General features: G+C 50.3%; 5 protein-coding genes and 1 non-coding gene across 6 annotated transcripts; 4 read left to right on the top strand and 2 right to left on the bottom strand.

Annotated features, from left to right (window-relative positions):
• The first annotated feature begins 1,233 nt into the window (after positions 1-1,233).
• On the top strand, positions 1,234-2,307 carry EI97DRAFT_14238 (uncharacterized protein). The gene is made up of 3 exons (XM_033793207.1): positions 1,234-1,259; positions 1,315-1,516; positions 1,716-2,307. Exons 2-3 carry the CDS (start codon positions 1,424-1,426, stop codon positions 2,109-2,111), a joined length of 489 nt encoding a protein of 162 aa, XP_033658469.1. The 5' UTR covers positions 1,234-1,259; positions 1,315-1,423; the 3' UTR covers positions 2,112-2,307.
• On the top strand, positions 2,308-4,961 carry EI97DRAFT_14260 (uncharacterized protein). The gene is made up of 5 exons (XM_033793208.1): positions 2,308-2,473; positions 2,535-3,002; positions 3,164-3,207; positions 3,254-3,386; positions 3,448-4,961. The coding sequence occupies exons 2-5, from the start codon at positions 2,565-2,567 to the stop codon at positions 4,666-4,668; spliced, it is 1,836 nt and encodes a 611-aa protein (XP_033658468.1). The 5' UTR covers positions 2,308-2,473; positions 2,535-2,564; the 3' UTR covers positions 4,669-4,961.
• A 292-nt stretch (positions 4,962-5,253) lies between these two features.
• On the top strand, positions 5,254-7,288 carry EI97DRAFT_438348 (Nucleotidylyl transferase; the record flags this gene model as incomplete). The annotated part of the gene is made up of 2 exons (XM_033799489.1): positions 5,254-5,538; positions 5,597-7,288. The coding sequence occupies 2 exons, from the start codon at positions 5,254-5,256 to the stop codon at positions 7,286-7,288; spliced, it is 1,977 nt and encodes a 658-aa protein (XP_033658467.1).
• A 790-nt stretch (positions 7,289-8,078) lies between these two features.
• EI97DRAFT_t3 lies at positions 8,079-8,177 on the bottom strand. Its single transcript has one exon. It is a non-coding gene; the product is annotated as a tRNA-Glu (tRNA).
• Positions 8,178-9,452: 1,275 nt separating this feature from the next.
• On the top strand, positions 9,453-11,228 carry EI97DRAFT_497650 (uncharacterized protein; the record flags this gene model as incomplete). Its single annotated transcript, XM_033802521.1, has 1 exon — positions 9,453-11,228. One exon carries the CDS (start codon positions 9,453-9,455, stop codon positions 11,226-11,228), a length of 1,776 nt encoding a protein of 591 aa, XP_033658466.1.
• Positions 11,229-11,762: 534 nt separating this feature from the next.
• On the bottom strand, positions 11,763-14,059 carry EI97DRAFT_14109 (uncharacterized protein). The gene is made up of 3 exons (XM_033793201.1): positions 13,211-14,059; positions 13,048-13,156; positions 11,763-12,969 (listed from the first exon to the last, which is right to left on the bottom strand). Exons 1-3 carry the CDS (start codon positions 13,716-13,718, stop codon positions 11,997-11,999), a joined length of 1,590 nt encoding a protein of 529 aa, XP_033658465.1. The 5' UTR covers positions 13,719-14,059; the 3' UTR covers positions 11,763-11,996.
• Between the last annotated feature and the right edge of the window lie 687 nt (positions 14,060-14,746).

The raw sequence follows: 14,746 nt of genomic DNA, 5'->3' as shown, positions 1-14,746 counted from the left end.
ACGGCGCAGAAGCTGCTTTCATATCTGTCGTCCAAGTCTGTTAACTGCGCACCCGTTCGGTCCAGTTCAATAGACCACATTCACTTAAGCCATGTCAAACCGGCAAACATGAGGCGGCCAGGTGACCGCGATCTATGAAGCAGCAAACGGCAAATACATTTGAAAGCAATCATCAGAAGGAGCTTATACATATCTGGGCACACTCAAAGGATCCAAAAAGAGAGTGGGCGTATCTAGACATCGACGATTGGCTACGTTATTTGCTAGGCAAAGGCATACCTGTGCAATTTTGAGGTATGTCAATTTGTCCGATGTTTTGACCTCAGTGCCCTTTTCCCCATGCTTCAGCTGGTTTACCAACCGATGGAATTCTAGTTGTGTTTGTTGTTAGACTTGTATAAAGAAGGGAGGAGAGAAAGGAAGGAGGACGGAGGGGAAGCAGAAAGGAAAAAGAAGGAAAACAAAAGAGAATTGACGGAAAACCAAAATTTGGTAGCCTGTAGGGGTGCTGTGGCTGTGCGGGCATATCGAATTCCAGGTACCCTAGGGTATGCAAAGCAGCGTTCCTTGGAATGCCGGCCTGTTTACATGGCATCTGCGACTATCCAAGGGTACATCCTGACCGTTCTGCAGAAATAGGGTTATTTTGTGAGAGCAGATCCCGATGGTAAGCCCACTTCCCATCATTCCCTTCCAAGAGAGTGGTCATTGATATGAGCCAGGCCAAAAAGAAGCACGGTTATGTGTGGCAATGCGTAGGTTTTTTTCAGAGTCTGCAGTCAAATCCTGACAGTGCTCAGTGCTGCTGTGGATATTCGCCTATAAATATCAGGAATGCGGTTTGCCCTCACTGCGGGCAAGCAAGATGTGCTCGTTGCCCATTAACTCGTGTGCAGGTCAGAGGTGCTGGTCTACCCACCGAATTAAGCAGCGACGACGCTCTGGCACTGGACATTGACGGATATACGGAACATGCCCTCAGTCAAAATCTTGGCAACGGTAGCTTTCGCTGGCGGCTGGAGTGTCCTGAACGATACCAATCCCACGGTACCGTCACCACAAGTGGTTTGTGGGGGTATTCTGCGGGCCGCCCCTAGGGCGTGGAAGAGCCGTTACCCTCGTGCTCTGGTGGAAAAGGTTAATGAGACTGGGTATTTCATTGGCCGGGACTCAACGAGAGACTTCTGAGAGCCCCATTTACAAGCGTAAATGCATCTGGTAAGTGCACCATAGCGTGGCACTCCTCTTGGTCCCTGACGGTTAGTCAGGAATCCAGTAAATGCAGTCGGACCTTTGCTGATAATCCCCTCTCAGAGACAGGACTGGGCTTGGAATGCCTAACGAGCACTAGCGTCCTCAATTCTAGGAATACCAGCAGGTATCATTCCACTTACACGTATCTGACCGTTCCCAGAAGGACCTCATGACGTGGCGACGGACACGCACAATGAATGATGCCTGCTTTCCACAAGCCGCATTGTCATGTCGTTGTACATGGGTCGAGTACTACCAATCGGTAAATTATACGGTCTCTTCCAGGGCTTTTTCCTAGATAATCGAGTAAAGTTCGGAGTTGATACTCGCGTTGCATGGGGTAATTCAGAACTCTACGGTAGTCAGGCCGGCATTTTGTTTTATTGGTTGGCATACAGGTGACAAGAAACGCGGTATTCTGACTTGCACAACCCGTAGTCACAAATCTAATTCGTGTACAGGGACCAAAACTTGGGAAGCAGGTTCTGGAATTCGGCGCGCATTATATGCTCTACAATAGCTTAAGGAGCATACTAATCCGTTCCTGCATCTTCTCTCAAACTTCATTACTGCTTCCCCAAGAAAACCTGTCACTCTGTTTTTTCAACCCTGTGGTTGGCCAACCACGTCCACGTGGTCAATCATGCAAGTCAGATTCATGCCCGACGAGGCTGAACACAGCACCGGACTACTTCTCAGGACCCGAATTTTTCCATAATCCGGGCGCCAGGACCTGCGAGATCCCGGTATGTGCGGCTATGCCACCGGTGAGAGGGCGGGTGGCGGCAGTTACATCAGTCGCGTTGTCTCTGGACAGCGGACGTTGGATGAACCAGCTGTGGCGTCGATCGCGTTGACCATTCCAAAAGGCAACCGTATTCCTGGAGGGAAGGGCAATGCAATGCAGACAAGATACGTGGCTCAAATGGCAAGGGCGGTTGCGCTTTCGAAATGTCTACGAGCGAGAGAAGACTGGGATTTTGAAATGTCAAGCGGTATTATCACTGTGATACAGGCCAGATTAGAAGCTTGTCGACCGATGGCCATATATGGTGCTGCTGCGTCCTCGTTTACGGAACTTTTGCGAGGTCATTAACGGTGGGAGCCACAGAGATATGCACTTCTCTCAGCCTCTCATTCAACGAGCTGAACGCTATCTGCTTGCTTTATAGCCATATCAAGAGTGACTGAAGAAGGTAAGTACCCGCTGATCTTATTGGTAAGACTCATGAAGGGACAGCGGTCTCTGATTCGTTACTCTGATCAACTAATTCTCTCAGTGTGCTGACCGGGCTCCATCTGGACACTCTATGGGAGGCTCTACACGATTACTCAAGAAAAGGTGGAGACACGACATATTTGGGAAGGACAGACGGCCGATTGAGAAACCCTGGATCCAAGGAATACGAGACATAATCCGCGACGAGGGGATCCGAGAAACCACCCCTCAGGATGGCACCGACGCAGGTGCGCAAGAGGATCTCTACACGGACAATGGCATGTCCGCATTCATCGAACTTTACGCAACTCCACAATCAAAGGCAAAAGAACTAGTTGAGTTTTGCGAAGGATTTTCTCTGGACCACCCCGATCACATATCAGAAGGTCAGCCTGCTACAGCCTGGCTGGATGACACATGTTTCAGGCCACAGGATTCGCAGACATTGGGTCCCACTTCCGATCGCCTCTGTAGGCGCTATCCTGGATTCCTCACACCACTTATGCTGAGACATTATCTAAAACAAGAGGTATGCCTTTGCCTTACGTCAATTCCCCCTCGCTGAGGAGTCAAGTCTGGCTTCCAGCATCCAAGTCCAATGCGATGCACTAATGAGCGATCGAAATATCTCATATCTCCCTTAACAGTTAATCCACTCACATTATCGAGCCATTCTAACTGATGTTGCAGCGATTTGACCATAAATCTGAGCCTGATGCGGATAGACGTCTGATGTAAGTCCTCTCATGGCCGCCAGATTGTCCTTTCTAAGTGTTCCAGAGCAATAGCAGACCTAAATCCGCTATACATGCTTGTGCTTGCCGAAACGGCACCTGGCCATCAAGTTGACGCCCTTGCGGATGCGCTGTGGAAGCACTTTGCCTTACAAACATCCTTACGATGCCAGACTGTTGTACGTTTCCCACGTAGCCCGTGTGGTTTGAATTGAAACTTTATGCTCACCCGTTGATAAGCTTAAAGGATACGCAGTATACAAGCTGGAACTGCACATTCCGTACTACCCGTTGCGTAAATACGATATGAACACTACACCGGCCTCACCTCCAATGGGAAAACAGCACAGGAAATGGAGAGACTTGACTTTCCTAATCAATGGCTCTTTCAAACCTCAGAAAGAGCTCACCGGGATCCACGACGCCCACATCTCGATTGTTATATGTGGCACAGACGAAAAACGCTGGATTGCTTACTCTTTCGTCGACAGTTACTTCGACGACGGTGATGAAATGGGCAGTGACGAGTTCTCTCATGTCGTCGCCATGGCTGACCAGATTGCTGGGTGTGGCAACTATGGAATGCCAATCAACGCAAACAATCCGATATGGGATCCTCTCCTCTATTTCTCGAAAGTGGCCTGCATCAGAATGCGCCAGGTCGAGGAAACTTGGGCGGATCTCGTGCGGAGAGTAGAAAATGGCGTCCGGGACTTCATTGATGCCCATCCATCCAGCTCGCATCAGGGAAAAGTAATACAGAGTGGGGACGAAGAGGCCATGGATGTGTTTCTGTGGATTTCCAGAGCAATGGAGAGCATCGCTTCTCTGCTCAAGGTCCTGCAATCCACGAATAGAGTCTGGACGCAATTCTCAGCGAATGGTGATCTGGATTATTTCGATCGCCAGGGCTTCGTGCCGCAGGAGACTCAAACTGACGTCGAAGCTCACCTTCAAGAGCTTGCGGAAATATTTGCACAGTTCAAGGACCATGAAGACAGGCTGAAGGATCTCATTCGGCAATGCGAACTATATGGCGACACGCGCCTTTGGACGCTCCAACTGACTGCTGTGGGCAGTAAAGCCGCACAAAGAAACGAGGCCGCCGCCTACTTGAACATACTTGCGGTAGCTCCTCTACAAGTGGCCTGCAACTTACTCGCTATACCTGCGAGTGTTCCGCTTCTCAAGCAGGACTGGAAATCCCTTGTTACATTGATCCTAATTATGGTCATAGGTCTCCAGATCTTGCAATACTTGCTGTATCTGGTCAAGGATCGTATACCATGGCAGCGCTGGCGGCGGCGGCTCATTGAGCAATTACCGACTATCAATCTCAACCTCGGGATGGTTTTGAAGATTTTGGCTCGACTTTATGAGACGGACAAACTTCGAAGACCAACAACACGGAGAGCTACGGAGGAAACTCTTGTCAACACTCGCGAGTCAATGCCGGTTTGAACGCAGCTGCAAACTTTGGTTGCCGTATAATAATATGAGGAGATATAAAACTTCACCATCGCGAGACCTGGATTCATCTTCCTGGGCGGTTCATGTTCCATGTGTAACAAGGCCAGGTCCCACGGTCGGAGTCTCAGGTCGCATTCAGCAGCACAATCTGCCGAAGGGTCTTCCGGAGGCGCAAAGTTGGACCGCAAGGCAACGGGCCAGCCTTGGCAGAATACATGTGTATCCATGAACAGTCGTTAGAATGTGTGCCCTGGCAATCGAGGAGGTGGGCACATGGTCGCTACTGGTGTTGATGCACATGCATACCAGTCGGCCAATCCAAGGCCACCACGAGGGCCATGCATGAATAAGTGGCATTCATGAGGCTCAACTACATGCCCACTCAAGAATAAGAGGCATAGCAAACTCATCCAGAGCCCAACAAAGGGCGCTATTCTCCAACACCCAACCATCACGCATATGGGCAGATGACCTTAATGCGCAGCAAACTTAGACAGCTCATAGTATTCTCTTCGTCACACCCCATTAAGACCTGACGACAAGGCTGAGCCTTATCGCAATATCCCATGCGCTGTCATGGCAACACTCTCTGTCACCAACCTTGAGCGGCTCTTTGGCGAACTGGAACTGTCCACGCCAATCCCGCAGTTTGCCTCGTCGGACATACGAAGCAAACCTCTCGATCTATACCGCTCGTACCTCGCCGAGCTGATATGCGGCATAGTTGACTGCGACCCTACTGCTGCATACAGCGCCGTTCAATTATCCAATGACCCATTGCATGGCGACTTCACTGTTGTCCTACCAAGGCTTTGCACCAATGCAAACCCGAAAGAGCTAGCACAAACAGTGATCGAGAAGGTATGTTGAACGGTGTCATCGCCGCTCTAACGTGCGTGATGCTCATGCACCACCTCAGTTCGCGCCGAACGCGCTTTTCGATCTTCCATGGGCAGACGGAGTCTACCTACGGGTCTGCGCCCATTCCGGCACCCTTCCGCGCCTCCTCATCCCTTTCATCATTGAAAGAAATTCCGGGTATGGGAGGCATGGCGAAGAAAAACAAGAAACAGGATCTCTGTCTCCCAGACAAGAGAAAGAAGTAGTCGTTGAGTTTTCGTCTCCGAACATTGCCAGCGAGTTTCAAGCAAAGCATCTGCGAAGCACTATCATAGGTGAATTTATAAGCAACATCTACCAGTTCATGGGTTGGAAGGTATTCCGAACCAATTACCTCGGCGATTGGGGTAAAGACATGGCACTACTAGGTGTTGGCTGGGAGAACTTTGGGTCGGAGGAAGATTTTGAAAAAGATCCCGTGTCGCATCTCCTTGACGTCTATCACAAGATTCACCAAGAGTTTCTACCTGAACAAATTGCAAGCAGGAAGGCTCGCGACGAGGCGAAGAAGCATGGGCAGGACGAACTTGAAGCTACAGTAGGAATCGAAGGCAGGGGGGTCTTTGCTGAGCGGAATGCATTCTTCAAGAGAATGGAAGACGGTGATCAACATGCCCTTGATTTGTTCAAAAGTATACGCGAAGTCAACATCGACAGTTATGCGAAGTTTTACGGCCGCCTTGGGATCACCTTTGACGAGTATTCAGGAGAGTCGCAAGTCAGGCAGGAGACAATCGCGGAGCTTGAGCAGGCTCTGAAAGACAAGGGTATTACTGAAGAAAGCGGTGGGGCGAGTGTCATTGACATGAAAAAGCTGGGAGCGAAGTTCGGTACCGCTATTGTGCGCGACAGAACGGGGAGTAGCACATACTTCATGCGCTATCTTGCTGCGGTGCTGGAACGTTCACGACGACAAGAGTTTGACAAGATGATTTTCGTTGCGGCTGACAAAACTGGCCACTTTTCCAGGCTCATCAAAGTCTTCGAAGCATTAGGCATGACAGAGCTTGCGGCGAAGCTGGAGCATGTCCAGCTCAACGACGTCTCCCACATGGCCGAAAAGCTGGGCCACGACTGTCAACCTCATAATATAATTGATCAATGTGCAAAGGCTGTGCGAGATGTACTGAAGGCCGACGAACAGAAAGCGACTGTCCTTGGAACTTCCGATGAAGTAGTGACAAAGCTCGGCACCACGGCCATTCTGGCGCAAGAACTATCGACCAAGCGGGGAAGCGATCATGCCTTCGACATCAACAGCATGGCATCGTTCAAGAGTGGGACTGGGGCATACCTACAGTATCACTATGCACAGCTTTGCTCGATATTGAAATCTCACCCGTTGAAAGCCGATTTGACTCCTGAAGATTACGAGAGCCTCTCAGAAGAAGAGCATACGAGCCTTCTCCTTGCACTAGGCCAATATCCTGAAGTTGTCCAGGCCACGTACAAATCATTAGAACCCGCAAATATCATGGCATACCTACACACAGTCGCCGAGAAGCTAACGGACTGTCTCGATGACGATGAAGATGACGAGCAGGAAGAGCAAGAGGGGGTCCGTGATATGGAGGAGAAGGGTATCGGCCCTGTACAAAGCGCTTTATTTGAAGCAACAAGGGTTGTTCTTGAGAATGGGATGAGGTTGTTAGGCCTTGAACCCGTAGCTTTTCTGCTACGAGAGCGTGCAGATACCCCAGTTGCGGATTAGATGGTGATGATACCCCATACTAAAATTCGTTTTCAACTACTGTTGGGCACATGGTTGCGGCTTTTCTTTTCTCCTTTTTCTCATTGCATTAACGGCCGACTTATTGAATTGACGGTTTTAAAGATATCTCACCGACGATGATGAACGCCCATGGAGCTTATGTATAACGACTTACATTTGAATTTGTTTTTTCTGTCTGATTTTAGGTGCATGATCATTTCAGTCATGAACGAACGAGATCACCTCAGTCGCCGCCTCTAGCGGCCAAAAACTATACTACAACCAAATGCTTAGGTTCGTGGCCCTGGATGGAGCCATTCGCTTCCACGCTGCAGTTCCCTTCCAAATGGCCCACCCGCTTTGTTGATAAAACATATCACACTCCAACGAAAAGCGTTACTTAGAGTGTTTTCTGTTACATTGTTAAAATTTACCATTCGTTATCTACTCCTCCCATGAATACTAGCGCTTCCGCCCTACCGTGGCTCTCTATGTCACACTGAAGATCCCCTTGCGGTTTGTCGGTAAATTGAACTATCTGTTTCGCGCAATTTAGTCGGCCGACTATTAGCTAGTAGAGTTATACAGAGAGCTTTAATTCTAAAACTTATTGAACATGCAAGGAGGTTAGAAGCCCGTAAAGTCGGGCGGATAATATGTAGAAAGAGACGCTCTAAAGCTAAAAAGGCTCTTGTTGTGGCCCTAACGGCCCTGGCTTTGAGGCGGACGTGAATATCAGGGTCAAGATGTTCAAACCGAAAATTACAAAAAGCGCAAAAAAGACACACAATTCCGTTACCGGGAATCGAACCCGGCTCTCGTCGGAAGCTGACATTTGCCTGGCCAGGCTCATGAAAGCGACGGATGCTAGCCGATACACCATAACGGATTGGCTGAAATTGATAATAAAATTTTGTTCGTGAACCTATGATATACTGGAGTCTAGTTTGCAAAGTTTATCCTTTGAGTGCTCTGTGACGGTTCCCCGAAGATTCCGGCGTCCAGTATTGCCTATCTGCCATCTGAAAAGAAACGGCCATTGACGTACAGTGGTTTGCAACAACCACTACATCGCTTGTCCAAGAAGATTTCGTCCGTCACGTGACCGGAATTATTATTATTATTGCTGTTCACTGCTCTAATACGGTTCTAACCTAAAGGTTTTCTACCAATTAGAACATCTTATATGGTGTGGTAGGCAAGAATTTGCTCATTTCAAGCAGAACGCTCAGCTTCAAAAGCGCCCGCGAGACTTGGGTTTGACGATCAGTTCCGGGAAAGTGTTTTTCGTCCTCTTTGGCATATTTTTCTGCGCTTGAGGTAGCTGGTGGGTCGATTCGGAGTGAGTGGATCTGCTGAACTTTGAATTGCGTATTTTTCAGAACACTACAGCGCAATTTTTGGTACGGAATACTGGTAAAGAGAAAGGTCGTGGTTTTAGGTTCAGACGTGGTTCGAGAATTATATGTGATGGGACTGACGAAGAAAGGAGACGGCTACAGTTATCTCTCTTTTCAAATTCTCCGCCACTATCTCGTTTTGGCAAGGAGTGAGTAAGTTGCAAATTTTCCACCTGACAAGACATTACAGGGCTCAGAATCAAGGCGACAGATAATCGGGACTTGCATGCAATATATAAATTACAAAGGAAAAGTTGATCCGGTGGTTCACATTGAGCGGAGCCACTTTGATAACTTCTCCAGAATGGTGGGGTAATCTCATATGCTTGGTTTCGGGGTAGCAGTTCATCCGCGCAAGCTCTCCTCGAAAGGCTGATCCTGCACTCAGGCTTGGAAGCCCCTGCATATCTTGCGAAGTACGTTGCATACAACGTCATGTGAGATAAAGAATAAAGAATGATCAAGTGACGATCCTATTTCTTTGTTCATGGATCCAGTTTGTTCTATCCGACAACTCTGCATTGCCTGAGACATTCCTTGCCCAATGTCCTTCTTCTTCGCCTGCCCAGGACAATAGACTTCCATTGACTAGATTGTTCCGGGCTCAGCCTAGCCCTAGAATTGATTTGTGCACATACGTCGGCCATTTCACATATGATGCTCCTGGAAATTCTTAGTCCCTGGGTTGCCGCCATTCTTAACAGCTTACGCCCCTTCACACTGCAACTCACTCAACAAAAGTATCCTAGATCCTTTGCGCCATTATGAACAAGATACCACCTGCAGCGCTTCTCGCTGCCCATTTCACGAGCGCTGCTGTCCTTTGGCGGCATGAAGGCCGTGACATCACGCCCAGGAACAGCGCGTATCTGAATCACGATACCGGAACCATCGAATTGCCCACTGCAGTACCAAAGCATTCCATTTCCGACACCAATACCTTTGGGCAGCCTACTGCAACCTTATCGCAATTCAACTCCGATAGCGGGACGATTGAGCTGGCGACCGCAACGTCGTCGTATCTAAACTCTGATATCGGTAGCAATGAACTAACCATAGCAACAACTCCACTACCTCCGACGTCTGGTTTCATTGGCGTTCCTGGTGCATCATCCGGGCGAGCATCTCCCAGCTCGGCTGGCGTTACTAATGCGCCAATCCCAGAGCATTCAGCCATCACATTCACGGCATATCATCCACTCTCTTCTGTGGATTCTTCTAAGATAATAAATATTCCAACCAGAGATGGAGATTACTCCCCTGGGACACCAGGATATTCTCAATTTTACTCCGGCACGGGATCACTTACGCCCCCCGGCTCCTCTGCCAATAGAAGTATGACATACCATCCGCCATCCACATCAACCGGCCCAAATAGCACCGTAAGTTTGAGCAGCGTAGCCTATGGGACTGCTGTAACTTCTGGGCTGGGCTTCGTCTGGCCCACCAGGACGCCTGTAATACCATCCTCTCGGGTTAGTAGTGGGACGTCTACCATGGCATCGAGTACGGTTTCTGCTACAACTTCTAGTGAGACACCTCTTCAACCCACTCCCATCACGAGTGCGGCAATGAATTCCCCGTCGGGCGCATCCTCCGCCGTTCTAACGAGCGCAGCTTCCAATCCTGCCTCAAGCCTGCCACTGCCACTGACGTCGACATTTCCTTCCCCCACTACTTCACACTCAAGCCGGGCAGCCACCTCTCGTTCAAGCCAAGATCCTCTCCCATCGAGCACGACTTCTCTCTCATCTCGCACGCTCCCAACTATCCCCTCCTCAGCCCCAATATCCGCAGTCCCATTCCGCGCCCCAATTCCAGCAGAATCACGCCCACTAAGTCACAAACCTCTGGAGACCCATCCACCAAACAGTCCACTCCCACCGCATTTATCAGCCCCCATGCCTCCATCCGCGCCTCCAGCCCAAACCCCGCCACCAACGACAAAACTGGTGGTGATTCCCACTACAATGCAGCCAGTCAAGCAAAGCTCCACTGCCCTCGTCGTCGTTCCAATCAATGCGGCGCTGGAAGAGCGCAGCGAGCTCACAGAAGCGCAAGTCCCAGGGCAATCGTCCCATGATTTTCTTTCCCGGATCTTGAAAGCGCTCGCGGATGATGGCTCGTCGGTAAATCCGACTACATCGTGTCGACAAACATTGGTCCCAACGCCGGAGCCTCCGCACGAGATACCGCCTGCAGGATTTACTTGTGCCTCGGGGACTACGTCTGAGTGCCCACCTCCGACTCCGTCTTGCTCCCTTCCGTCGAAGTCAACGTGTTTATCGTCCTTGATGGCGGTGACATTGACCCTGACAAGGCCCACGCCGACAGCAGTTCCGAGTTGCAAGAGGGAGGAGGAAAGGAGGGAGGAAATCGTTACGACTCTCGTCCGCGAAGGTCCCCATTGCCCATACCCGTATCCCGGAGAACGCTGCGGATCTTCGGCTACGATGTTCGTTACCGTGACGAAGACTGTGGAGTATAAGAAGGAAACGGAGACTGGTGATTGGTGTCCATATCCGGGACAAAGGTGCTGAGATACCTTCCACTGCTCACTCTCCAGTTCCCGTCCAAGTGATTGAGTTGCTGTTTGAGATTTTGCTAATTTGGGATGGAGTACAGGGGGAGTATTGGACGGCAACCCCGAATAACGACGACAATGCACGGGTTGGTGTTGGCTGTGGAGGTTTTGAGTCTGGCTACAATGGCCGCGGTAGCGTCGGGTGTGTGACTGTGTGTAATCGAGAACCATTCCCGTGCGAGCCAGTCATTGGTAAGGTAAGTCTGTTTTTCAATTAGCATAGCGTCGTCTATAGCTGATAGAGCCGCCAGGGTCATGACTATTGTTCCTACAGCGCCTCTCCGTGGTAGTGACGGATGGCGTGGTTTTGTAGCGATCAGCGCAGTAGTCTTCAATTATTTTATGTGGCTCTTTGTTTCTCGAGTGAATGTTCAAAACGTGCAAAAGGGATAAGAAAATTAGTGAAGAGAAGTATAGTCAGGAGTCGCAGTCTAGTACGAATCAAATATAGCGTTCCATCGCAATTGCAAGGGCCCAGCTGGACCGGACAAGAGATCCACATGTATAAGAGCAGATGTTGCTTGAAATGCGCTCGGTCCGCGCTGAAGCAACGACTGGAGTTCCCAATAGGCCTCTGTCGCTCTTCGGCGAAATCCAAAACCAGATACTCATATGCCTCAGTATCCCTCCAAAACCACGAGATCATCCATCCGTGGCATCGTGAGTTCCAGAATCCAAGTTTGAAGTTATGCTCCTGTACACCCAGGAGGCTTCCACCAATTGATCACTCATCAGGAGTGAATAGCGGCGACTCCTCCCCCGCGTCAGAATCCTTGTGAGCCGTCTCTCCACGACCACCAGACAGCCCTTCAAGGGACGATTCGGGCGGAGTGGCAAAAGCACGCTCTTTTTCAAGGTCCTCCTGACGCACCGATGGCTTGGTGACATACTCCTTGGGCAAGTATGTTGGCTTGCGCTTGACTAGGAGCTGCGGCGGGGGAACCATGTTGGCGACAGGAGCGAGGGCCTTGTGCCGCGGGCTAGGAGACCTAACGCGCGGAGCTGGTGCCATTGTCCTGCGCGGAGCGGGAACAGGGACCTTGGGTTTGTGCTGGCGTTTGTGCGTGTTCGCAAAGCGGGCGTTGTGGTGCGGCGTACCGCTTTCTTCTTCGGCCTCATAGTCGTCGACTTCCTCACCAAACGTGGCAAAGGAAGTGATTCTGGGGCGCACAGGCTTGCAGGCCGCCTCCGTCATAGACGTTTCATAGCGGTAGTCTTCCTCACCAAAGGCGGCAGAAGGGGTGACACTAGGACGGACCGGCTTGCGGGTGGCCACCGTCCGAGGGATTTCATAGTCGGATTCATCATCTTGAATGAGCTTGCGGTGCCGGCCGAAGTTGGCTTCTACCGTCATGGCGGCCTGAGGAGTCTTCCGGATTCGGTGCTGCTTACCGTTTGTCAATACATCACTGACGCTTGGGTCCATGCTTGACTGGCGACTCTTAGGAGAACCCCCCTTGCGCTTGCGACGTGCTTCGATGAGTTTGACTCTCAAGCGGGCGGCACGAAGCTCAGCTTGGGTAAGCTGGACATGAGCCTCGAGCTCGGAGACGGACATCTCGTCCAGGTCTTCATCATCGATAGAGTCATCTTTAGGCATTGGGTTCTGTCGACGGATAGAGTTATATTTGGAGGAGAGGTCATCTTTGCCCATGGGGTCGTGGCTGGGGTTAGACATCTGCTTGGGGCTTGATTCCCTTTGACAGATGTTAGTCGGGACAATTGCAGCTTCAGAAACGCGAAAGGTACAGTGAATGAACGAGATAGCGGCTTACACGAAAGACTCGTCTCCACTTGACGGCGATGCAATCGAGCGTCGAGACTTGTCCTTCCTTTCCCAACCCTCGCTGGATCCGCGACGCAACCGCTTTGGCGCATTTTTGCCTTCAACCGTCAGCTTTGCCGTTCAAAACCGTCCGCGTCAATACATTCACTCACGCTTGCGCTTTTTTGCCACCGGACGAGCCTCGAACATCGGCGCGTCGCCGTGATTTCTCCCACGCCTTGGTTGGTCCGTCTCAACGAGTTCATAATACGAGTTCTCGCTCTCAACCTCCTCGCTCTCTTCAACTGGAGGAGGGTTCTTACGCTCCGGATGTTCGTAGTCTAGCTTTACCTCCTTGATGTCTGCCAGCCTCGCCCACTGATGCCCGTCCTCATGCGCCTCTACCTTCTCTCGCAGGTCCCTCTGAAACTCCTCTAGTTTGCCTTTCTTCATGCGAGAGATCGAAATAAGTTCCTTGAGAAATTGGAGTCCCCAATTGCGAGGATCATCTTCTGGTTGATCGTAGATGTGTTCACGGCGGTCGCAGTCCCATGCTCGCATACAAATGTCGGCTGGGATCACATCTCTCGGGTCGTCGACGCCAAAGTTGACGGCAATCTTTGGAAGCATGCAATCAATGAGATCTTTGCTCGCCTCATTGAGCGTCTCGTAACGGCCCATGGTGGGCGGCTGAAGGGGTTTTCGGTCAATAAGAGAGTCAAAGGCGAGAGCTTCCTTCACGGCGAGGAGAGTAATGTTTGCTTGAAGTAATGTAAGTTACGGCTGCTCGCAAAAGCACTGTGTGGTGTGCTGACGTTGGTTCAGTCGGGTTGGGAAGGGGAGTGGGTGGGCCGAAGAGCGGTCAGTGGGGTGGAGCGGAGAGTAGTGTTTATATATGCCGAGACCTTTGCTGTTGCCTCCCCAACTGCGTAGAAGTGTGAAAGGGCGTAGCTTATGTAACTGAGACTTACGTATTCGTTGCTCTCGTGTCAGTCCAGTCGCAGCAGCAGTCAGTGAAAGGAACCGGAAGGCCAGGGTTCGGAAATGAGAGAGAAGAAGGGGAAAAACCGGCAATAAGCGAGAAAGTAGTAAGGGAAGCCCCAGGTAGACTGTCCTAACAGGATTGGGTGGGGATAAGAAGTGAAAGGAGGACCGAGTGGAACATGCGGTGGGCCGCTACAACTCTGAGGCGAAGAACAACAGTGCCAGGAAACTCACCTTTACTTTGCCACCTACCATGTGGAGTAAACATGATACTTCTCGATCCCCAGCATACTCTCGACCAAGTTCTTGAGACATTCAAAAAATGTGCTTGACAAATGAGGGACGCAGCTTACCCTGGGTAGAATGACATGAAGAAGCGAATGCTCTTTCTTTTCGGAAATACCTTATAATTGCTTCCCGTCGGACATAAGTCGTCATTAAATGTTATGTTGCAAGAGTAGGGAGCATAATTACCGAACTTCAGATCGATCTCTAAATGTACCTGCTGATACTCATGGGTTGGAAGGAGGACTGACAGTTTATGCCAGCAGTCAAATGACTCCCGAAAACATATTCCAATTCGACTCATGATAGCAGTGGCTTCAATTTTGCCGTCTTAATACGAAAAACGAAGCTGAATGGCAATAAAATGCTTGGGCACATTTCATATTGACGGATGGGCGAACGGAAGATATGTGCGAACATCCATCAAGGACGGTGAGATG

The sequence above is a fragment of the Westerdykella ornata genome (genome assembly GCF_010094085.1).
Source record: "Westerdykella ornata strain CBS 379.55 unplaced genomic scaffold EI97scaffold_1, whole genome shotgun sequence".
Lineage (NCBI taxonomy): Eukaryota > Fungi > Ascomycota > Dothideomycetes > Pleosporales > Sporormiaceae > Westerdykella > Westerdykella ornata.
Note: the sequence above shows the minus strand (reverse complement) of the source record. Positions and strands in the feature narration are given on the sequence as shown.